General features: G+C 34.9%; 3 protein-coding genes across 3 annotated transcripts; 1 reads left to right on the top strand and 2 right to left on the bottom strand.

Annotated features, from left to right (window-relative positions):
- Positions 1-787: 787 nt before the first annotated feature.
- HUA2 (Tudor/PWWP/MBT domain-containing protein) lies at positions 788-13,817 on the top strand. Its single transcript, XM_021434563.2, has 13 exons — positions 788-1,349; positions 1,961-2,037; positions 4,916-6,832; positions 6,927-7,440; positions 7,640-7,748; positions 8,076-8,188; positions 8,283-8,470; positions 8,920-9,586; positions 9,670-10,165; positions 10,835-10,930; positions 11,042-11,135; positions 11,563-11,744; positions 13,466-13,817. The coding sequence occupies exons 1-11, from the start codon at positions 1,242-1,244 to the stop codon at positions 11,110-11,112; spliced, it is 4,356 nt and encodes a 1,451-aa protein (XP_021290238.1). The 5' UTR covers positions 788-1,241; the 3' UTR covers positions 11,113-11,135; positions 11,563-11,744; positions 13,466-13,817.
- A 4,173-nt stretch (positions 13,818-17,990) lies between these two features.
- On the bottom strand, positions 17,991-21,237 carry LOC110421410 (kihadalactone A synthase LFS-like). The gene is given in 10 exon segments (XM_089784410.1): positions 17,991-18,183; positions 18,294-18,350; positions 18,510-18,567; positions 18,647-18,748; positions 18,994-19,106; positions 19,319-19,370; positions 19,491-19,556; positions 19,884-20,125; positions 20,236-20,254; positions 20,781-21,237. Coding segments are annotated over 10 exon segments (1,359 nt in total).
- Positions 21,238-21,915: 678 nt separating this feature from the next.
- LOC110421408 (putative pumilio homolog 19) lies at positions 21,916-23,435 on the bottom strand. Its single transcript, XM_089784457.1, has 3 exons — positions 23,197-23,435; positions 22,959-23,106; positions 21,916-22,905 (listed from the first exon to the last, which is right to left on the bottom strand). The coding sequence occupies exons 1-3, from the start codon at positions 23,433-23,435 to the stop codon at positions 21,916-21,918; spliced, it is 1,377 nt and encodes a 458-aa protein (XP_089640583.1).
- Positions 23,436-24,910: the final 1,475 nt, after the last annotated feature.

Raw genomic sequence — 24,910 nt, 5'->3', positions numbered from 1 at the left:
AGCAAAGTACTTGTAAAGCAAACACTGCAATGTTATCTTCCCTGCATTTTAATCGTTATTTTGCACTGTGATGTTATTTTCCCTGTAATCACGTTACTTGTAATCATATTATTTGTAATTACATTGCATTGTAAAGTACCAAACACCACCTATACTTATGCTTAAGGATATAATTGTTACTTATTCAATATGCTATATGCTAAAAATATCATGGGAACGTTATATCTATTTGCTTTTTCTACTAAGATGGTTAATGAAATTATGCATCGCTTCCATTTAATAAATCTTTGTTTTTGAAGATAGAAAATTATGATTTTTTTTATTGAATGATCTATTGATAAAATTAAATTATGAAATCAAGAGTAATAATGATTTATATTGAATATAAAGCATGTCCACAACCTTTCATGTCAAAAATAAAAAGTTAAATTAATATAATTTTGAGTAAATACAAAAATCACTAAGAAGTTAAGATTATGATTAACAATTATGAATTAATAATTGACAAAATTAATAAAAGAGATATATTTTATTTGGCAATTTATCAATATCAAGTAATTCATCTAATCAGAGAGGATTACTTCTTTTATAAGTTCAAAAAAAAAAACTTAATGGATCCATTAAAAATGTTGAAAATACACAAATTTATTAATTTTTGTTTTTTTGAGAAAGAACGTAATTTAAGCTTATTTTATTAAATTTTATATTTATTTTTTATTTTAATGGAGAGAAATAAAAAACTAAGGAGCAGAGAATTGCAAGAAAATCAGGAAAAAAGGAACAGATTCAACAAGGAAACGCCGACAACACCAAAACGCAAAAGTTCCCCCAGCCTTTCCCACGGCTCAGTCACGCGCACCAAATAGGCAAATCCCCACCCCCAACAAAAATTGTTACCCCCAAAACCATCTCTTCTGTCTCTCTCTCGCGCCTCTTCTCTCTACCACCGTCTCGATTATCTCCACTTCCAACAAAATAACAAAAGGCTCTTTTTCACTCTCTTATTTTCTCCATCTCTCTCGATGCTCTAGCCACCTTCCGTCGCCGGAACTCCCCAGGGCGCGTCGCCGCCGCCGGCGATATCTCTGGCACCAAACTTCCTAATCTCTCTTTAGGGTTTGTTTTACTTTGGATGGGATTCTGGAATTATCTTTGAATTTGGATTTAATTACGCTATAAAAAGGAATAACAACGACGACGAAAACGACGGCGTCGAACGATCTGTTAGGGTTTTAGTCTTGATGGCCGGGAGTCGTAGAAGGGGAGGGAATAAAGCAAAGGTTAAGAATTTAAGTCTGGGCGATCTTGTTCTTGCCAAAGTCAAGGGATTCCCTCCTTGGCCTGCCAAGGTCTCTTCCTTTTTCTTCACCCTTCTATTTTTTTTTTTATTATTATTATTACTTTTTTATCCTCAATTCTGGGACTTTTTTTATACTTTGATTGTTATATTTTTAATTTCTTATATCTGAACTTATGAAATTTGAGCAAATCCATGATGAGATTTGGATTTTTTTCTTAAAGTTTTGCATGATGTTGTTAAGTTTATTTTATGCTTACATTGTCGTATTTTGTAGTATATTTGTTGGTTTTATACTTAATTTGTTTCTTTTAGTAATTTTTGTTTGAAGTTGTGAAATCTCAATGTTGGAATTCAGGGTTCTCGTATGCTTATGTTAGCTGGTTGTGTTTTAGTGTTATCAGTTTGGTAATTTGCTTTGATTTCTGAATTGAGTTAATGCAACTGTGCAAGTTCTTTACTTTGGGACTGAATAAATAGGAGAAATATGTGTTTTTTTGTTGAATGCTAGATTGATTTGATCCTAGCAAGTGTTTGGGAAATTTAGTGAGGGATTTCGGTTTATTTGTTGTTTTTATTTTTTTGTTTCTCGGAACCAGTTGATTATTTGTGATTTTGGTTTACGTTGTTTTTGAGGTAGATTCTGTGGGTTATGAATTTCAGATTAGCCGGCCTGAAGATTGGGAGCGAGAACCTGACCCTAAGAAATATTTTGTCCAATTCTTTGGAACACAAGAAATGTAAGTATTTCACATTCAATTTGTTCATGGTTGGTGAATATGGGAGATGACAATATGATGAACAAAAATAGGTGATGTGTCTGTTTTAGGTTTCACATGTGTTTTCTAGTAAGAAGGGAAACACATTTTTCCATAAGATGGAACTTGAAAAAATATATGAAAGATGCTACCGTGTTATTTCCTTGAAAGCAAAATTAATTTTGTTGCATTCCAAATAATGTGTCACATATGCCGGTCCAAGCAAATGAACCTTGATGTAGTCTTCACATTGCTAATTTAAGTCTTTTTTTTCCCAGTCAGTGTTGAGGTTTTTGCTGACTAGTCGATGCATTGAAACTAACATTATTTATTCTACCTTCTGTGCTGTCTTTATGCATAGTTGTTTTCTTTTCATTGAGCTCCTGTGTTCAAGAGGTTGTGGGATGCACATTGTAAGAACTACAGGGCAAACAATGTAATATGGAGGGCTGCATGCTGAGTCCTCTATGTGTTGCAGTACTGAACTGTAGGCAGCTCAGTCATTTAGTGTTAGATTGCTTAAGTTAAACTCATTGAGTTCACTAGTCTAATGTTCAGGGAATACTATTTGGTGGATGTGATAAGTCATGCAAATTTTCTGGGAATTTTACGTGTTATGGTTTCTTCATATGATAATCTGAGAAATAGTGAGATGTCCTTCAGGTAAGCAAGCTTTTCATCCTAGGAATCGGAAAATCAAGCATTGATACAATGATAAACTGTGCAATATTTTTCTACTTGTACAGGTTCATGATATTGCACGTGCATCTCATTTTGTCTTAATTAATCTTTTTTAACGTAATCTCTTAACTTAATTTGTTCTTTGGGAGCAATGGAAGATATCTTTCCTCCATTTTTGTGTTGGGTTTTAATCTAAGTAGCTGATGGTAGTTAATGAGGCTTTCTTGGACTTGTGTTGTGCTTAGGAATTTTGGTATAGCATATGTGGGTTAATTAGAATTGGTGTTTCAAGTTGTTTCCTAATCTCTCTGTTACAAAGGAGTTAACATATTATGTAGTTGTTAAATTTGATAGTTGTTAATGGCAATTAAAAGTTTTAAAGTCTGTTTAATGGCTTCGTCCTCTGACCATTTTGCAACCAATAACCATTTATAATTTAAGCATTTTTTTTCTTGTTGATGTCAACTTATATGGGAAAATATGATGCTTTACTCCTGTTTGGGTTAACTTCTGAAATATCTTCTCTATTTGAGAAAGCTGAAGTAGGCAAAGCATGGATTTCAAAATTAGATTTTAGCTTAATGAACTTGTGACAGCTAAGCTTCAAATTGAATTTCTGCTTGCAGAGGGTGATAGGTCTGATAACTAAAATTATTTAACAGAACAAAACATCTGTTTTCCAATAATTTCATTTGTTATTAATATTTTTTAAAAACTCTATTTTAACAATTCTTAGGCTTTTAATGTAGATGTATCTGTGGGATATAGTGAATGTTGAAGTCAAATTTTTCAAGAAAGCAATGATGTTTAGCTTAATCAGTAGACATCATCATTTCTTTAGCAATAAATTTTTACTGTTTGGTAGTGAATGTCGGTGTAGCTTTTTTTGAATGAATGGCACTGCAATTTATCCAATTGTTTTTTATTGTTGGTGTTAAATGGGTTTGTGATTCAGATTTTTTTTTATACTTATTCTCACATTTACATTAACTTACAATTATAGAATTATTGTTTTAATTTATTGTTGATAATGACCAACCTTGATGGAGGATTTATTCATAATACATGGCTTTGACACAATTTGGGTGCAATAAAGGATCTTGATTTTATATATGTTGGAGTTTTTATGTTTGGCTTATAGCATTCTTTGTCTGCTTTTCTTCTTGAATGTTGAATGGACAGTTTTTGCAGCTGCAAGTAGCTTGAAAAGAAATAATTCAAACCAATCTTGTATATATTTTGAAACTGTTTGGACATAAGGTTTTCAGTTTTTCTATCATGTTAAGGTCTGTGTTGAATATATTACTTAAGTTTTGTCGAGTATAGCTTCCCTAATTCCTTTTAGAGAGTATGCTTCTCTAATTCCAACAATGAATTAGGGGTGCGACTCTGATTCTGGTCATAGTCTATATGTTATAGTTTAGCAGTTCGAGAGTTTAGCTGAAGTTTGTTAATTGTCATTGTGTGGTGGTTTACACATGATATGCTCGGAAGCCTTTTGAGTAATGGTATTTTAAATGCCCTAAAGACAAGTACAGCTGGAGTTGTCATTGGAAACATTTGCAAAGGTGGTTTAGTTATGGGGAAACCTGGAAGTGGTTCTGGAAATATGGGTATTGTGGACATGATCATCTGTTCAGAACTTCTATTGGTTTTTTTCTTCTAAATCCTTGAATGTTTGGTGCATCCATATTTGCATATTTATAGTCACCCTTAAGCTGTAAGGCTTAACCCTTAAACCTCAAATGGAAAATTTTATTCTTTTATCGGATCATAATGTTTGGATGATGATGTTCTTCTCCTCAACTATTTAGAAGATATCTTTAAATCTGTTGAAGATCAGAATTTGTTCTTTCTGTCTCTTTTTAATAGTTTCAGGTGTCTTTTCTCATATTCCTTCAGCATCATGTTCATTTCACATGTGAGATAGTTGATAAATTTGAAATTTTCATATTTGTTTTCCTTAAAAGCATGCGTCACTAGTTTATATATTTGGGATTTTCATATTACATTATTGAAGTTTGTGACTGCATTTGGAGTGTAAAAAGGAGCATTGTTGTTCATTCCTAGCCAAGAGATGCATGCATGTGTCATTATTTTCTCTTACACTACTCTTTGAACTCTAGTTCACTTGTGTTCTAGTTTCTTACTTTCCCTATATGTTTTTCTTCTTTTACAGAGCTTTTGTTGCTCCTGGTGATATTCAGGCATTTACTAGTGAGACGAAGAGTAAACTGTCTGCGAAGTGTCAGGTTAGAACTAAGCACTTTGTCCAAGCTGTGAAGGAAATTTGTGTGGCGTTTGATGAATTACACGAAGAGAAGTCCAGTGGTTTGAGAGATGAAACTGATAGATCAACACCGGGCTGTGAGGCTTCATCTGTTGATGGGACTGAGGATGATGGGGCAGAGGTTGACTTAAAGAATGGAACAGGTGCAGCTGCACCTGGCAGAGAAACCACTAGCGAGGGAAAAGGTGATCTTGCATCTAATTTGGGCCACTGTTCATGCAGAGGTGAAATTAATAGTGAAGATATAAAGCCCTCAATTTCGGGTCATGCGGATGATTGCTCTTCTCTGATCATGTCTTCTGAAGTGAAACATAAAATATCAAATGGTGAACAACCTAAAACAGAGGTGTTATTTCCATCATCTTTAGATGAGCCTTCTCATATAAAGGAGGAATTTTCTGGTGATAAAATTGCAACTGCCAATTGTACTAAGAAAACAGTGAGGGAAGATCAGAAGTCAAAGAAGATGGCTTCTGGGCTTAAGAAAAGAACTGAGGTTTTTGTTGAAGGACACAAAAGCAGCGGCTCTGCTGCAACATTTTTTAAGGATGATAAATCTGGTGGTTCTCTTGATCGGCATGATTCCGAGGAGCAACAGAAAGATAGATTAAAAGGCAAAGTCTCTGGCAGCAGTATAAGAAAATTCTCACCAGATGCTCTCAAATTAGATTCTAATTATACTGGTGGTAAAAAAGCAAAGGAATTGCTGAAAACCAAAAGCAATTTCAAGGCCACTGGTGATGTACAGGATGCTGTCACCAATTCCAAAGGTGAGACTACTGGAAAAAAGAAAAGGGGTGAACCTGGAATTGGAAAGTCTAAACTGGGAACAGATGAAATTTTACATCCTGCCAAAAAGTCAAAGTTTGTAGATATGAAAAATGATGCTTCCAAGGGATCACTTGCCAAAAATGTGAAAAGTAATTCTCCAAGTTCTAACAATGTCAACGATAAAGCTGCTAAACAATCAGAGTTAAAAAAATCCGCATCTCATGTTTTAGCATTGAGAGCCCCAACGGCCATTAGTTCTGATGTTTCTGGTGATGAAGCTGTGCTGCCTTTATCAAAACGCCGTCGGCGGGCTCTGGAGGCTATGTCTGATTCTGCCTCTATTAATTCTACTGATAGAATTGGGAAAAATCCTGTTGAATTAAAGAATGAAACTTCAAGTTCTAATAATATGAGAGTTCCAGCTACCCAATTGTCCAAAAGGCGGAGAGCTGTTTGCCTTTTTGATGATGATGAAGAAGAAGATCCCAAAACTCCAGTTCATGGAGGATCTGCCAGGAATGTTAAGGTAACTTCAGTTGTTTCTGATACTTCAAAGAGCATTGATGAAAATCATGTGAGTGCTCTCACTGCTCAACGTAGTGTTGGAGATTCCACCCGATTTGAGAATAGTGGTCCCAAGGAGGTTTCTCCACAACTGGCAAATGATTTTGTGTCACCTGTTCGACCACAAACTGTTGAAAGATCCGAACCAGAGCAGCTGTCTTCCAAGGAGGCTAAACCTGTTTTGATTTCCCCAAGGAAGTCTCCTCATCTGGTTTCTGCCACCAAATCGGTTGTTGAACAGCAGAGAACTATTAAAGCTACTGTTAAGGTTTCCAGCAATGGAACCCAGAAAAAGGCTCTGTCTGGCTCTGTTAAGGGATTGGGTGTAGTTACTGATGGTTCAAAGTCTTCTCAAAATCAGGCTTTGAGTCAAAGAAATAGGCAAGCTTCTTCTGTAGAAAGGCTGAAATCTACGCCAAAAGCAATTTCACGTGCAAATGACACCACTTTTGTTCCTGAAAGTTCAATGGAGTATGGATCTGCAAAATATTTGTTGTTGTTATATTTATTATATTGAATTAATCCTTTTTCTTCGAGGTATTATATTAATCTTCATTGTATGCAGCTTGGATGTCATTAGAGAAGATAGAAGCAGTTCATTGATTGATTCCAAAACTCCGGATTCTGCTATGTCTATGAAACATCTTATAGCAGCAGCTCAGGCAAAAAGGAGACAGGCTCACTCTCAGCAATATTCTCTTGGAAATCCCAGTTCTGTTTTTGTGTCGATCTCTGATGTTCAGGGGGCAAGCCCCAGTCCTGCAGTTCAGCCTTTTCCATCTGCAATCAACAATGTAATGCAGGCTGACGTCCAGGGATTTGCTCATCGCACAAATCTTGTTTCTCCAACTCTTGGTCGTCAGTCAGCTCAAAATCAACAGGATGCTGAAGATATCGAAGAGGGAAGAGCCAGTTCAGGACACATGGCAGCTGGAGGGTCTCTCAGTGGTGGTACTGAGGCAGCTGTTGCACGAGATGCTTTTGAAGGAATGATAGAGACTTTATCAAGGACCAAAGAAAGTATTGGACGTGCAACTCGCCTTGCTATTGATTGTGCCAAGTATGGCATTGCAAATGAAGTAAGTTAAATAATATGCTTATTTATCTTTGGTGTTGGTTCAACAATGTCAAGATGAGCTTGTTCAACCCCAAAGTTATATATTATTTGCAACTGTAATAAAACAAAATGGTAATTATTGAATATGATGTTTGTAATGTCAAAATTCTATTGGAGACTGCTTCTTGGAGAGAATTTTAGAATACATAATCTGTGTGCAGGTTGTTGAACTTCTCATTCGGAAGTTGGAAAGTGAGCCTAGTTTTCATCGTAAAGTTGACCTGTTCTTTCTTGTTGATTCAATCACCCAATGTTCGCATAATCAGAAAGGTTCGTTCCACTATCTTGATTATAAATATGTTCAATTACTCTATAATACTTAATTTCTTTGGTGCAGGCAATTAAGAAAAAGCTGTTTACTTTATCTTTTTTGTGCATGGTTTAGCATTAATCTCCTTACTTAATTGTTATGACAAAGAGTATTTGTGCTGGGTTACATCATCTCCTTTAGACTTTTGATCAAGTGCATGTTCATTTTAACAAGAATGCTCTCTTTTAATTGTTCTTCAACACGTGTACACACACACGAAAATACTCAAATGTGATCTATTAATGCAGTAATTCATGTAAATGGTGGTTGGTAATGTTTATTTTTAGGCATTGCTGGTGCGTCATATATCCCTACAGTTCAAACAGCATTGCCCCGTCTCCTTGGTGCAGCTGCTCCACCTGGAGCAAGTGCCCGTGAAAATCGTCGTCAGTGTCTCAAGGTATCCTACTGTTTTAATTGTAAGAAATTATTCTTCTGTTTCTGCTTTTTTTTCCCTTTCTCTGAAGGAGAAAGAGATCTATTGTCTTTACCAGGTTTTACGGTTGTGGCTTGAGAGGAAAATTTTACCTGAATCTATTCTACGGCGTTATATGGACGACATTGGAGTTTCAAATGATGATACAATTTCAGGATTTTCCCTAAGGCGTCCATCGCGAGCTGAGCGTGCTATAGATGATCCTATAAGAGAAATGGAAGGGATGCTTGTTGATGAGTATGGCAGGTCTGAAAACTGTTTCAACCATCCAAACCAAATTACTATAAAGATAAATAAATATAATATCTACTAAGTATTATCGAATTCTTTTTTTGTTTGGTTTGCTATCAGAAATGTTTGAGACCAAACTAAGACCCAATGACTAATCATTGTGGTTTTCAGACCAAACTAAACTTTTGGCTTTTCAATCCAAACCAAATTGGTCAATTTAATCTGATTCTCAGCTTAGACCAATTTATGGATACACCATTTCACCAACTGCCACTGTTGTGTGATATGAATAGAATGTAGAGCTACTATTTGTTATCTTACATTATGGTTTTCTTAAGTTACTATATTTGAAGTTATTTCCAGTGATTGTTGTAGCATTTGTATCCCATTCTCTAGTTTCTAGTATTTGTGGTTTTGAGAGGGACAAACTTTCTGACATCAATTTTGTTGGTTCTTGTGACCAGCAATGCTACGTTTCAGTTGCCTGGCTTTTTGACTTCTAATGCATTTGAAGATGAAGAGGAAGAAGATCTTTCAAGTAGTCCTTGCAGAGAAGCTGCTGATGCATCACCACTAGAACAAGCTCATGCTTTAGGAGAGTCAGAAACATGTACAGTTACTCCAAGTGACAGGCGTCATTGCATCTTAGAAGATGTGGATGGTGAGCTCGAAATGGAAGATGTTTCTGGACACCCAAAGGATGACAGACCATCATTTACAAATGATAGTCTTGAAACAGACTTGCAGCACAGCAGTGATAGGATTATGGAACCGGTTACAAATAGCTCCAATGAATTCCCTCCTCTACCAGAGGGTTCCCCACCATTGCCTCCAGATTCTCCTCCTCCACCACCACCTTTGCCACCTTCACCACCCCCACCACCCCCACCTCCACCTCCATCATCTCCATCACCACCCCCACCTCCTCCACCTCTACCAACACAACCACCTCCTCCCCCTGTGCCACCTTCATGCCCTCCCCCAGCCTTTATCCCTCAGCCACCACCACCAGTGCCAACTCAACCTTCACTGCTATCTCAACCCATGCTACCACCCCAGTCATCAATACAGTCTTCACCACAGCTGGCATATCAACCACCTGTACCTCATGAATTCCGAGGCACACCAAATGTAAGACTCCTGCATGTTTTCTTTGCTTGTTATTGAGTTTTTTTTTTTTTTGGTTTTTTATTGAACCTATGCTTTGCATGCAGGGTAATCAGATAGTTCAAATGGCTGGAAATACTTCTCATGGGGGCCATATTGATGCTGCTATGAAAAGTGAATTGTTTCCGCAGCAATCACCTTGCTTTCCAACGGGAGTCTGCAATTCTAGAGAGCCTTCTGGATATAATTCATCAAGGCAATTGGAATATGGACATAATGAAATGTACTTAAATGCCCAATCTTCTCAACCAAGCCAGCAGTTTCAGCCTGGTAATACAGGCTTTGTGCAAAGACCGTTACACCCTAGTCTGCCACAAACCTCATCTAGCCATTTCTCATTTACAAAGCCTGCCATGCCACCACATCCTCAGCATTCATATCCTCCGCAATACCCACTGCCATCACAACATGATGGCCGGAGGCCATTCCTTGCTGATGAACAGTGGAGAATGCCCGCAGGAGAATATAACACTGATAATCAGCGTGGTGGGTGGATAGCGGGAAGAAATCCATCACCTGCTGGTCCATTGTTTGTCCAGGAAGGTATGCATTATCCTGTCCTTCATTCAAGGTTTTGGCTTGACTCATAAATCAACCTGAGTGAATTTGTATTCCTAATTTTGGCGTAGCTTGCATGTTAAAAGATGAATGTTTAGGGTCGTTAATTTGTTCTGTTTTTGATTTGATCACATTGTTGTTCCCTGCGAACTAAACATATCCACTTCTATGGTGGTGTGATGAAACTCATCGATTTCAAGTGTTGCATGTTGTGTGTTATGGATGCTACTGAACCAAATGAGAAAAATCCAAAAAATATAGAACATGTCAACCATATGAACATGAAAAGCATGCCTGTTGAAGTATATTAAGTTTTGCATTGAGATGTTAAAACGCTCTGGTAATATCCACTTTATACTGCTTGGAATTGTTGTCATGGCCAAATTCTTATTTTTGATGTAGTTGTTACATATGATGAGGCTTTGCCAGTAGGGCAACTCTGTTAAGAGCTGGCTTTAAGCCTACGAACAAGGTGTTCTATTGAGTTGTACTTCTTCATGCATATTTCATGTGCACAGCTTTCTTTTTCTTGTGTACAGGCCTTAAAGTGTTAATATGTATGGTCCCTCTATACTCTTGTTTATCCCCTTTGTTATTGAAAAATTGAGGCATGATCTCTACCTTTTGATGACACTTATGTTAATTCTTTGGCAGGTTACTTTAGACCACCTGTTGAAAGACCACCCTCGAATAATATGGGTTTTCCAATTACTTCCACCAATAATTTACCAGCTGGAGCTCCAAATTCAGGTATGCAATTTTCTAATCGCTGCCTTGCTTTTCTTGTAGTTTCCGTCTTTTGCCAGTTAAATAATCAAGCACCAATTAAACCATAGAATGACTTCATGTTTGTTCCTTCAGGTCATGGTGTTTCGCAAATGTTGCCATGTCGACCAGACTCATCTGCCATTAATTGTTGGAGGCCAGCTTGAGAATAAGGAATCAGTCTCATTAGGTAGTTCATACATTTTCTTACTCATCTGTTAATGAATCTCAGCGTCTTTCCTTTATCATTATGAATAGAACATTTCAGTTTTGATATTGAAGTGAAGTTTAAAATTTGTGTTATGAGATTTGTTATTTTTTTTCTTTGATTTTGCTCGTAAGCTACTTTTTAATATGACCTGAAGTTGAAAATTTATGCCCCGTTTGTTGCAAGAATGGAGAGTATTTGCTATTGTATTTATCTGATCTCATGTAAATCCTTGTGCTTAAATTTACAGTTTTTTTGTTTCATTTCCATTTTCTGCTAGAAAAATAGGGGAAGTTATTCTTCCAGGATAGAAGAAAGATGCTAAACTGAAAACGCTCTCCTCCCCTCATTCCCACTTATTGACAATTCTTGTTTTGATTATTCCATGGATTGATGTTTTTCTTTGTAGTTGGCTGTGAGACAAGGTGCATTGAAGGGTGATTCAATTTCTGGACAAGATACAACTACCACATGAGGGCAGTGTTGATAACTTGTGGAGACTCTTGGCAGGATTGTGTATATTGTAATTTTTCCTGACAAATGTATCCCCGGGAACATTTGCTTCTGAGTGTAGGCCATATTTCTGACTTGGTTAGTACATCTGTTTCTTAGCTTCTGTAATTATACTGAGTATAAACTTAAAAGAAATTTATTTCTGGTTAAAAATCTGAACTCTGGTCAATTTAGCAATTTTTAAGGCATTTTTATTGATTTTTTTATTCAACAATTGTTCAGTCCCTTCATTGTTGAGGTTAATTCCATGTGATGCTGGTTTTTCTCTTTATTTTGGAACCACATTCACATCAATGCATTTCTACACACATTGGAGCTGCATGTTTAGTGGTTATCCTCTGGTGTTCTATAGGAATTACAGCTGTATCTAAATATAGCCGTGGGAACTGCAGTTCATTGCTGTACATATCAATCATTGAAGCTTATCACCTTTAAGAAGAAGGATGAACTTGTTTAGTTTCTGAATCCATATTTGGATTTCCCCCCTCCACCTTTATTTACTTAATAGAAGCAGAGTATTTTAAGCGACTATGCATATTAGGAGATATGTGAAAGACCATTTGCTGGGATGGTTTAGTCATTGTCCTTGTGGTTGTGGTGACTTTAGTTGCGGATAAATTGGGCATTAGCTTCTGAACCGTCTACTTGTGTTGTTAGTGGTGGTAGCATAACTTTGTTCTTTTTTTTTTCTTATCTCTTTCAGCTTCCTTAGTCATCAAATCTTATTTTGGGGCTCTTGAATTGATAAGTTTTGGGAATAATTCTACTCCATCTACTCTGTATTCTTTGTCCATTTTTCACGTGGCATGAAAATTAAAAAAGACTTGACCTTTAGTGTATTTTATATAAAACCTTACTTTTCATGTTCAATGCTATTTAATGCCACAAAAGTTAATATAAAATGTAGAAAAAATAAATTGTATTAGGTGTTCAAGAATGAAAAGAGAAATAGAATGGACAAGCAGAATGGGATGGAGGGAGTAAGACATTCCTAGTTCTTGCTGAGGTGCATACATTTGGAGATAGAGATCAGATGAGTCATTTCTTATTTTGTGGAACTTGGATTTATGCCTTTTAAGTCTAGAGACCTTGATAGCTGTATTTAGGGACTTGGTATCTATGCCTTCTAAAGTGGATAGACTATGATAGCTGCATTTAGCAGGAGTGCCTATCTGCATTTTTTACTTGAAAAGGAACAGTAGACCTTATGCTATCTGCTCCTGCATTGCCATTTGACACGCAAACTTGTACAGTTAGGTACTGTCCGAGTTGGTGGTTGCTTCATATGCAATACTTGTGCAGATGGGCATGGTTTGGATATGTAGATACTAAATGGCCTGTATTTTTACTCAGTCTTTTGGAAATACTTGAGGTTATTCTATGACTCATCAACCAAGTCCCTTCTTGCAAAGTTTTTGTTTCTTGTTACATGAGCCAATCTTTAACAATATAGCTTGCCTTAGGGTTTATGGATAGTTTTAATGCTGAATTCTAGCCTTTTATATAATTATTTCCTATAATTGGACTTTGTCATATTTACTATTTTTTAAGTATTGACCGTAGTTGAAAATTAGGCAGTATGAACTTTATCAACATATAAGTCTATGCTATCCTAGTAGTTTATGAACTTTAACATGGTTTGAAGCTGAAACTCATGTCTTACCTGCTCCTTTTTTCTGCTAGTTTAAGAAAAGGGAAAAAGGAAAAGATAACTATGTGATTGATATTCATTTTATGTTTGCCAGTTGGTAAAAGAGAATTCAGTTGAGAATAATGTGGTCATTACATGTATGTTACAGGTTTTGGCAAATCATTAACCTGAAATGTCTCTATTTATGGTGTTGCAACTTGGATATCCACCAATATTCACAGGTCCTTAGCAGAGCAAACTACTACAAAGTGTTGAGGTAAATATTTGACATGGATTCTTGAGCCAAGGCAATGCTTGGAATTTTTTAAATTAGTTAGATAGGAATAGTTCTCACAAGGGTGTCTCTGTCAAATTGTAGGTAGTTACGAAATACTTCAACAAAATTTTGTTAAAAATTCCCTGTTTATAAGGTATCATGTACTATTCTGTATATTACACATAAAATGTTGCATACTACCGTGAGTTTTGTTTTTCTTATATTCATTTTTTTTTCTAGTCAACTGATTAAATTCCTGAAGTCATGCTGGTATTAATTCTATTCGCATTCTGAGGTAGCTTATTGTACGCTGCTACTATACTGTGTCTTCTGTTCAATTCTATTCTTTCACTTCTTCTTTCTCTTTTGTTGGTTTCTGGTATCTCAAGCCTTTTCTAACTAATAATCTAGCGAACTGGTTTTTGATAAGTTGTTTCTGATGGACCTTCCTTGATACAAAATTTATAACCTAAAGTTGCACCGTAATAAATTATGCCCTGTGATCAATACTGCTGTCATTTTTGTCTCCTTTGCCATCAGTTTTCTGGGCTGTTATGAAGTGAGACAGTTTACTAGACTGCTCAGTTTTCTTATCTTGTCAATATACCCATTGGACTTGGTGCACATTCTTCAGTTCTGGCCTTCTATTCTTAGATATCCAATTGTAGAAGTCAAGGGCACTTCCACTTCTGTGTATTCTTTCAACACATATTCTTCTTTTTCATACCAAGTGCAAGGTATCAAGGTTTATGCTTAGTGTATAATGTTTTATTTTTAGGAAATTGCAAGGAAAAAGAGGGGTGGGGGTGTATGTGGAAATTTTTTAATGTGATTAGCGGTCAACAAGAAGAAAAGAATTACTTGTACCAATCCCACAGCAATAATTTATCCTTGTGAATTGAGCTCTACACATGGGAATAAAAACATGATTATAAACAAAAAGAACAAAATTAGTATATTTTTTACTAATGTTCTTTTTTCAATGGATGCTTGATGTACTTTATGCTTTTATTTCACAGTAAAAATAATGTAAATTATTATACCATGTATCCAAATAAAGCACAAGATTATCATGAAATTTTAATTAGTTAACTCATTTCTATAAAGTCACATGATAGTTAGGAAGTCATTTACATTGAATGGTAACTTGGAAATAGATTTAATAGTTTTACTTTTTTTTTATTCAAATGTTTCCTAATAAAATATTACCCTAAAATCTTGTTTGAAATTTCTTTTATTATTTTGATTATTATTAGGTTTTATGTTTAAATTGTTGTGTAGATAGGGAATTGTGGGAAACATTGTGATGTCCTTGTATGTTATTTCTTGAAAATACGGTATAAAATCATAGTTTCTTTATGTAATTTTTTATTATTGATTTGCGCAATTAATTTCTTCAAATTGCTTAAGCGACTGTAGTTTGAACCTGTCATATGTGTCAAATAATTAGGAAAAAAAAATTCTTTTTGCTCGATTGCTGCATCTCGATGCATTTTTGTGAATTTTATTTGCAAATTAATTTTTATAGAATTTTTATTTTTTTTTCTTAATCAGTGTAGCATGTGAATTACGGGAAACTATACAAGACATAATACATACATGAACATCACACAAATGTCACTGTTGATTAATTTGTAGCGTGAAAATAAATGGAGTTTGATTTGGAATACAACTTTTTTGAGTTTTAAATCATGGAGTTATGGAGTATTGAGTTGTTAGATTAATTATTTAGGTATGGTTATCAGGCATTAATTTCAGTGCTTTGAATTTTTGTTCACCCATTGGAGGCAAGTTATGAACTTCAAAATTTAACGTAAGTGCACTTTGATTAATAATAAAGAAGTAAATTAAAGATAAACATATTATGTCACATATATGGAAAAGAAAAAACAAAGATGCGTGCTAGTCTGGATTCTAGCAACTTTAGCTCAAGAAAGAATCTAATAAATGTCATTAATATTATTTATGAGCTTGTCTTGTTCAATCCGAAATTATTTCTTCGCAGATGGTTGCAACACTGCCCTACATATATATATATATATATATATATATATATATATATATATATATATAAAAGTTTTTCATGGATTGGATTACGATGTTTCAAGTTGGAATGAAGAAAACAAAATTGTAAGAATAACCGAGGTCTTTTCATTGAAAACCAAATTAGTTGTATACAATCTAAAGGATAAGTCTATGCGACCCTGAAGATTGGCTCTAGATTATAACATATCACAAGAGAAAAGAGCAAAAATCAAAAATTTTTCACGAATCCATTATAATGAAAAATGAATAATCCGTTTCAAAAATTATTTTTCATTATATGCATAAGTTTAATTGTTATTATTTTATTTAATTTAGTGATATGATAATATTTTTTAAATAGTTTTACTGTTCATTAATTTCAAAAAATATATAATGTATAAATTATAATTTTTATTTAAAAAATTTATTTTTTTCTATTAAAAATTCTTTTCTCTCAAACGGTCGGGCGGTGGCACTTTCATCACCAGTTGGCCACCTCTGAACCGGATCTAGTCAGGGGAGCCGATTGATTGTTTATTATCTAAAGGACGTTGAATTAAGTAATATTCAACACAGAGCCAACAATGAGGTATTTTTGCACACGTTGGCAAGTTGATGTTGGAAGCAATGTTGCGCGATCACAAAGTTCCAGTGAACCTTAATAATGAAATTTCATAAGACATCAATAAAACTAGCAATGTTCATGGACTAAATATTGGGCAACTAAGTATCAATACATGCAAAAAGATTAAAAAAAATCTAGACGTGCAGGCACACATGGAAATATATGATTTAGAATGGGTGCACAAGGGAAAAGGGTGGTTTCACATCCATTGAGGACAATGAGAAACCATAATTCAAGTGGTTTGAACATATAAAGAGGAGATCTAGTAATTCCGTCCATATCAAGTGAAGCAGAGAAAGACCAAAGAAAGACTATTTAAAAAGACCTCAATCTGACTAGAGCTTCCTACATAGATGGAATTGCATAGAGCCCAGTGGTGCAGTTTGATCTATTTAGCCTATCTAACAAAATGTGAAAAGGTTTAGTTTGTTGTATATTAGAAACCATTTTTGGGTAAGTATCAATGGAGGAGGGAATCAGGGCTGACTACTCAAACAAGCATGTAACAGTTAATATTGAACAGAATAAATAACAAGTTTGATATACTGGAAAAATGGCTGACAGACAGAATTTCTTCCTACCAGTATAAATAAAATATACTCTTAAACTAAGGTCCATTTCCACTTGAGGACTTTTAAGCATTCTTAAGAGGAATGGATTTCCCACAATGTTGGCAAAATACCAAAACCTTTACATTGAATCTTCTGACTTCAAAAGCAGGACACTGAGCGAATCACGACTGTCCTTGACCATATCGCCCGAAGGTTCGAATCCAAATTAAACCTTAAATGCAGGATGAAGATCATTATGTCCAAAATCATTGACTAACAATATCTAGTGGTCATCTTTGGATTCTCAAGAATAGAATAATTAACTAGTTTGACAGTAAAGCAAAATTCCATTGGTCTGTCATCTAGGTGTTCTATGGACTGGTAAAATATTTTATATTCATATATTATTTTATATATTGTTAAGTCTTTCTATTTAAAATGTCAAATATTTTAAATATCTATTTTATATCATTATACCTTCAATGGAAAAATAGGAATATATATTAGGATGTTAGATTTTCACATTGGCACTATTAGACCTTAATGTATAATAGGAATACTAAATGCACACACTTTATAACTTTTTTATTTTACCAAACACCCCAAAGTGATTCCCTTCTTAAACTTACCAACCAAATCCATCATGACAATGAAACAAAGTAATTCTCAATTCACACCATTGTAACTTAATGTACAAACAGAATGTCAAACTAACACATTGAGCTATATATTCATATAAGCACCATCGTGCCTTCATTGCACAATTGGAATACCATGCCAAATATTTTAAATATCTATTTTGTATCATAATACCTTCAATGATAAAATAGAAATGCACTATATATCAAGATGTTAGATTTACAAATTAGCATCAATATACTTTAATGTATAATAAGAATGCCACCTGCCACATCTTATAATTTCTTTATTTCTCCAAACACCATAAAGTGGTTCTTACCTTAAGCTAACCAATTAAATCCATCATGACAATAAAACAAAAAGAATCTCAATTGATACTATTGTACCTTAATATACAATCGAAATATCAAATTAACACAACATGGTATATATATTCACATAAGTAGTATCGTACCTTTATTACACAATTAAAAAGCCATGTCAAATGTTTAATATATCTATTTTGTATCATTATACCTTCAATGGTATAATAGGAATGCATCATAAACTAAGATGTTAGATTTACATATTGACACCATTATACCTTAATGTATAATAGAAATATCACATGCTTACACTTTATAGTTTCTTTATTACTCCAAACACCATAAAGTGCTAAGATTATTCTTAACTTAAAGTATTTGACAGACAAGAAATGACAATGGAAGTAGAACAGGAAACTTACGGAGTAGCGTTCTTCTCCAGGTGGCAGCACTCTGTGCAGTGTTGACCTAAAAATTGATGACGGAAATTAGAGGAGATAGACAGTGACATTGTTATTTTACAGAATACTCCAAGAGGAGCATCCAAAGCTATTTAAGATAGCAGGCAACTCAATCACCGGAACAAACAATCGGTCCACCTCTCCAACAAGTGCCCAATGTTAACAATGAATGCCCTGCAGATTCAAATCCAATGTTAAGAGGCTGGATTTGACAAGATGTAACTATGTGGTTTCCCTTGTTTTTTCTTTGAGAGTGCGTTGAGAAGCTAGGAACGAAGCACCTTAACCTAGTAGTTCTGTTTACAAGAACAATCTGCCACCATTTACACTCACCCATTCATGCTTGGCACATCCTCCCAAACTTGTGGTTGCTTGGCTTTCTTCCTGCAAATGTTTTTATCACAAAGGTGAAAGACATGTTGGATTGAAAAGCAGAATTTAGGGGTTGCATATTATTGACAGGAAACATGCCTGAAGCCCTGGAACACCATCAGTCACCAGAAGAGTGATCATCCCATAATCTGAATGAGCAGGAGCGCCATATATTTCTTCACTGAAGGAGTCCAAGTCCTCTAACATCAAAATTAAGAAACACAATACCATCTTTTAAGTTTTTATGGCTCTGAACTTCTGATCATCTGCTTTTTATCCATATATTTCTTCGCTAGAAGGGAAAGTTTTGTTAAATATCTACATGTGCAAGGTAAAATATTAATGAAGAAAGAAAAGGAAAAAGTGAAAAAAAAGAGTTCCATAAAAACTTCACATCAATCAATGACTAAAACAAATATAAAGAAGCCAATCAGTGCTATTATACCAGGATGGTGTAATATACGAATAAATGCCATTGGTTCATTCGGCGCTCCTACCTTTTCAAAGAAATCCTCAACCAATTTCAAATCCAGGGCAATTAAAGAAATTAATCTGGTCCTAGCACACCGGACGCAGCAAATTTGGCACCATGTAAATCTTGCAGTATTTTCATTCTACAAGCTTGGAAAACTGAGATACTTCTGCCACTAAAATATTGTCCTAGCAGAGGTATCTCATTCAATTTTCCAAGCAAAATATAATCAAAGAGTTATTTTTTCTCATCAGAAAACCATAAATGCCAACATGTAAATAAACAGTGCAGGACTCACAGCACTTTCTTATGGTGAGTCTCCATTGTGCTTCTCCAAGATGGCAGATCTTCTGAAATTTCCAAGTCAGAAAACATCTGATTAAAACTCAATTGAACTTTTTATATGAATCAAGAAATTTGGGACAACTTTTACTAGATGTTTTTGCATGAGATAACAGTACAATGCATACCTTCTAAAGGCCACTGATTGAGGCGATCTGCTAAGGGAACGATATAGAAACTTTCTTTCCTGTCACCTGTTTTTCAACCAGTCACAGGTGTTCAATCTTACAACATATATGTAAACCGGGAAGAAACAAAGCAAAGTAACTCCACTGAAATGGGTAGATCCAATTAATGGGTCACAAACAGAGAATAGGAAAAGAATTCAAAATCAAAAGCATAAAGATCCTGATCAGTAAGCAAGTTCATTTTTGGTTTCTTTGCATTAGATATCGGAAAATCTTGAGTAGTTCTACTAATATATCACATCAAACTCGTTGACACGATCACTGAACAGGCAACTTAAGAAAAAAGAAGTAAACAATAATAAGAAGAAAAAGAGAACGTTAATTAAAAAATACCTTTGGTACTTAAAGAAGTATCGGGGTTTTCAGCACAGAGCGCTGTACAACATCTGTGATTCTTTTTAGCCAATTTCATCTTCTCTTCAACTGGGAGTGAAAAAAACTAGCTACTCTGCTAAAAAACTTCCTTAAGCAATTCTTCCTCCACGCCATGATTCACTAGGTAAAAGAAACCATGGTCCATGCAAGCCTGTTGAGATACAAATATTATAGCCAATTCTGAGAGCAAGTTGAACCTCCTAATCCAAAAAGCAATATTTATTGCATTTGGAGGTACATAAACGTTCATACTTGCATGGTTGTGCTGTTCCCAGCTTCCTAAACAGTATCTTTCCAACAAGAAATTTACAGAGCCAAACTGCAACTACCTACAGATTGAACAAAGAGTAAAAGAAAAAACATTACATTTAGCTTGCTAGAAGCAAAAGAAAGAAAGAAAACCTGACGGATACAGTTGCCAGTTGAGATGCAACCTGGTGAGGACAATAAATAAGGATGTTTGCTTCTTGCTTGTCTTTCTATAAATCCACAAAGCTTGAATTTAATTGGCTGATGCCCGATTGTTGAGATTACTCTGTATCTGTTTTTTTCAATTTAGATCTGGAAATACAATGTCCATTGTTAACATTGTATTTCAATTTAGCTTGTATTCTAAAAGGATTTGTTTTTAAAAAATACAACGAACATTCTAAATGACTCCTCCCAAAATACTCTTTCCACTCAAACAACATTCTTGGAAAAGATTCAATGTCCATAAACCATCATTCTACATTGTTAGAACACAAGACTCCAAACACAAGAGTCCCCACCACTGGTGTGTAAAATGGTTAGACACGATAATTCACTATAACACTGATCATGTGTTGAATGATCAAGCCCTTTTGCAGGGATTACCAAATTCCGATTCAGAAAGAGAACGATTAACTATCCAATTTTCACTGCCACAACTACTCCTCTTGGTATTCCGTCGAGATTTCTTCTTCACACTTTTCTTTCTTTTTGTGACCTTGCTCATGAGTTTCTCTTTGATTTCTTCATAACATCTCCATTTTCTATTCCTTAATCTTGATGAGAACAGCACTTTCTTCTCTCCTTCAATCCTTAAGTTTGCAGTGACAGGGTGAGGAGTGTCATTTGAATCATTAATGTCAACTTGGGGGTAAACAGCTTCAACACCTGCTTCGGGTTCTTTTGCAAAACAGACCAAGCCCTTGAAAATACCAGCCCCATCAACACTAGACCTCCTAGAACCCAGCGCATTATTCAAATTGCAATTTCCACAACGCGCTGTCAATGAATGACATGGCCTCCTACCAGATGTGTTTGCTTCTCTACACAATGCATTTAACATATGTTTGTTGATGTTGGCCTATCTACTTATGGAGATATGATCCGATTTTTCAAAGATAAAACTTTGATTAATTGAATTTTTTTTTAAAATTCCATTTCCTCTGACAATTTCAAAATTTTCAAGTCGTGGTCTGTTTTCGGTTTCAAGGCTTATGATGGTGTCTCAACTCCCAAGTAAATTTTCAGAACCTTTTATTTGCAGGGTCGCTAGGGTTTGAATTTAATTCCCTTGCTTATTGAAATTGAACGGAGAGGAGGGGAGCTTGTAACAGTGCAGCTGCAGGGTATATGCTGGAAATTTGGTTGGGGTTTTACTTGATTGCTCAGTTTGCTGCCTTGTGTTCCTGTCTGTGACACAATGTTACTCAAAACTTAGAGAAGTTGCATTCTGTCTGCAACTAGGCCTTCCTTCCAAGAGATGTTCTTAAGAAGAATTCAAACTCGATAAACGATCAGTATTCCTACTTTCCTCTACATGTTGGGCAGCTCATCTATTTGGTTAAGTTTTTTGGTTTCCTAAAAATTAAGAATTAAATCAAGAAACATAACAGGATATGCTATACGGGAAACAGGCTCATTCGCAGTATTCATTACACCAGCAATATAGAGAAATAAGAAGCTTGACAAATGGAATTTACTTAGCAACAAACAAAACATACGAAGCTAGTCCGAGATCACTTCACGCCTTTTTAAGCTGAGCTGTCATCAATGTGAGGACATTTCTTCCGTACCCATGCTGCAGAGAATTAAGATATGACAGGAGTTTCACAAGAAGACTTCCATGAAGTGGACTACCTGTTTTCATCGTCTCTCTTAAAGCAGTTTGGAGAACATAGTTTCCATATCGATCCTTCGCAACGTGAAGAAGTTGATTGCTATGAAGAAATTCATGAACCACATGATCCATCCCTGAAGATTTCAAGCAATCCTCTACCAGATGACTTCCTCCTTTCTGCCGGGATAGTTTAACGTAGTAACCTTTCAATTTGAAGCAAATTTTATCGATCATGGAAGGCTTTTGGAGCCCCAGGACGTACTGCACAACAAAGTTCCCTGCAGGATCTTGTGAAAGGTACACCACATGATCACAGATCAAGTTCAGGAGTTGATCTCTTCGAGGCCCTTTGATACGGGAGATAAAATTGTTTAAGGATATGCATCCCCGCTCATGTGTGGCTAGTTGTAGACATTTATCGATGGCTTCAATATATAGCAAGTCATTCTTCTGAGAGTCGACAACGTCCAGGCACTCCATTATAACATGTCGTCCTGTTGGATTGACCATCAAGTCCCAGAATTTGTTGCACAAAGCTTTAACAACCTCGGTAACCAATGGTGACTTCTCAAGCACTTGGATCAGCTTCTTAATAGAATAAGTGCCATATCTATGGATTGATGTATAGAAGATGTCTCCGTCTGAATTTGTTAGTTTTTCCACAATCATCTGCAACTGAATTTCGTTTTCTAACTCAATCAGCTTCTGAAATAGATAGCGTCCATGTTGGTCGGTCATCAGCTCGAATATGTTCTCAATAACCCCTTCAAATATCAGTTGTGTAATTCTTGGGTCCTTCAACTGTACCAAATCCTGGAAATATTTCGAGCCTATTCCAGTCATGGCCAGTTTAATAATTAGATTACCTTGCAAATCCTGGAAACCACCAGAACTCTCTCATTACTCATGTTGAAACCACTCCACGAAAGATTTGCACCAGTTGTAACTGCTTCAGGATGAGAAGGAAGGCAGGGTTCTTCTTTATACAAACCACCGAATAAGTTAACATCGCTGAACAAGGAATCCTCCCATCCCTTTGATTTCAAATGATGTAGGTATGGTTCTTCAAACCCATACCCGGTGTTCAATGTTTTTTCCGTCAGGTTTTCAGAAAAACCATATGGTTGACAATCCGCACCATTCAGATTCATATGATTAAAAGAAGGAAAAATACTATACTTCTTTGAAGAACTCAACATACTTTCTCTGTTGTTCGGTCCAGGACCAAGCAAGATGCTAGTTAAAGAACCATTCAGAGGCAAAGACGAATAAGCCCTGTTGACCTGAGTAGTAGCCGAGCCATCAATCTCAACCTTGCCATTCTTCACGCAAAGATTCCCAATAGAAAGCTCAAGGGTTTCAAGAGAAGTAGAATCCGTGGAGGCCCTTGAGTTGGAGCTTTCAGGATCAGCAGAGCTCTCCATGGAACTTACAGAGCAAGAAACAAGATAAACAAAGAAGAACAAGAGGGAACAAGAAGCAGAGAAGGAAATCAATGGAGTAGCTATGAAGCAACCTTTCCTAATACTCCCTTGAAATTGTTCTTCGTTTCTATGTAGGATTTGAGGTTTGTATAGGGTTAATTATTGGGTTTGTTCAAGATTACAAGTTCTTCAAGAACTAGGAACCGAGGCATGACAACAAGAGAGAACTGATGGGTGCTTGTTTAACAAGGAACCATTCACAAGGCCCAAAAATTACTGGACATCAAAGGAATGAAAAATTTTGGATTTTAAATTCGATCATATTCATTGTATCAAAAAATAAAAACAAAACCAGAACTTTAGTAAATTTATTAAATAATATGATGATTCAATTTGTCATATAGGGAAAATTTCAGTTTCATGTCAAAAATCAAAGTGGAGAGACTATAATTTTTTGCAATTTATAGAATAGTATCTTCATGCATTGAATACTTTACGCTAGATACAGTTTGTAACATGGTAATTTTTTACTTTTTAATATACATTTTAATAATAAAATTTTATATATAATTATTAATAATTGAAATGTTATCATTTTAATTTATAATTAATATAATATTATTAAAATTGAAGATTTTATCAATTATAACAACTCAATATAACAATAACACTCTTATACGTCAAAAAGCCATGAAAAATACATTTTTATTATTTTAAATAAATTACTATTATATTAGCAGTGAATTTCTGTTATAAAATAACAATTCAAAGGAATTAAAACTCTTATTTATTCAGGATATAAATACTATTTTTAGCTGATAATTGATTAAAAACAATAATTAACAAAAATATATATAAAATTGTAATTTAAAAGAACAATTAATAAAGATGATCCTTTTGTCTAAAAAGGATTTTGCACAAATCCCTAACTACTTCAATTTATATTCTTGCCTTTCTCTTTGCTATATTCTTCAAGCATATATAATATAAATAGAAGTAGGGACTTGCGCAAATCCTTTTTAGACAAAAAAATCTTTATTAATTGTTCCTTTAAATTACAATTTTATATTTTTTTGTGTTAATTACTGTTTTTAATCAATTATATTATATAGATTATATATCTGAAATCATTTTTCTCATGACTTGATCATGGACATTATATATACTTCCAAAATTGCCAGCCAAATCACTTGTTCGGTTCAGGTGCGTTAACAAGACCTGGCGCTGTATTCTTTAACTAATCCTGGATTCATCAAGAACTAGAAACACGCCATTCAACAAAGAGAAAATCCAAACAATCGTAAACCTGTATGTTATTTATTTATTTAAAAATAATATATAAAATCAGAGTTATTATATATAATTTTTTATATTTATTTATCAAATTAATATTTTTTTAACTTTTCAAGCTGTAAAAAGCAAAATTCGAATCCCCCTCTCCAATTATACCCGATAATAAAAAAAATGTTATAAGG

Source organism: Theobroma umbraticum, unplaced genomic scaffold, assembly GCF_002168275.2.
Source record: "Theobroma umbraticum cultivar Fairchild unplaced genomic scaffold, ASM216827v3 scaffold_130.0, whole genome shotgun sequence".
NCBI classification, from domain to species: Eukaryota; Viridiplantae; Streptophyta; class Magnoliopsida; order Malvales; family Malvaceae; genus Theobroma; species Theobroma umbraticum.
This window is presented reverse-complemented; position numbering and strand designations above follow the sequence as displayed.

Excerpts from the sequence above, each read along its gene's own strand:
- HUA2 (XM_021434563.2), top strand. The coding sequence starts at position 1,242 with ATGGCCGGGAGTCGTAGAAGGGGAGGGAATAAAGCAAAGGTTAAGAAT. Across the intron at positions 1,350-1,960 it reads TCCCTCCTTGGCCTGCCAAG|ATTAGCCGGCCTGAAGATTG; the intron begins GTCTCTTCCTTT and ends TATGAATTTCAG. Across the intron at positions 10,166-10,834 it reads TCCATTGTTTGTCCAGGAAG|GTTACTTTAGACCACCTGTT; the intron begins GTATGCATTATC and ends ATTCTTTGGCAG.
- LOC110421408 (XM_089784457.1), bottom strand. The coding sequence starts at position 23,435 with ATGGAGAGCTCTGCTGATCCTGAAAGCTCCAACTCAAGGGCCTCCACG. Across the intron at positions 23,107-23,196 it reads GAAAGTATGTTGAGTTCTTC|AAAAACATTGAACACCGGGT; the intron begins AAAGAAGTATAG and ends AAACCTGACGGA. Across the intron at positions 22,906-22,958 it reads TTCCTTCTCATCCTGAAGCA|AGTTCTGGTGGTTTCCAGGA; the intron begins GTTACAACTGGT and ends GAGTAATGAGAG.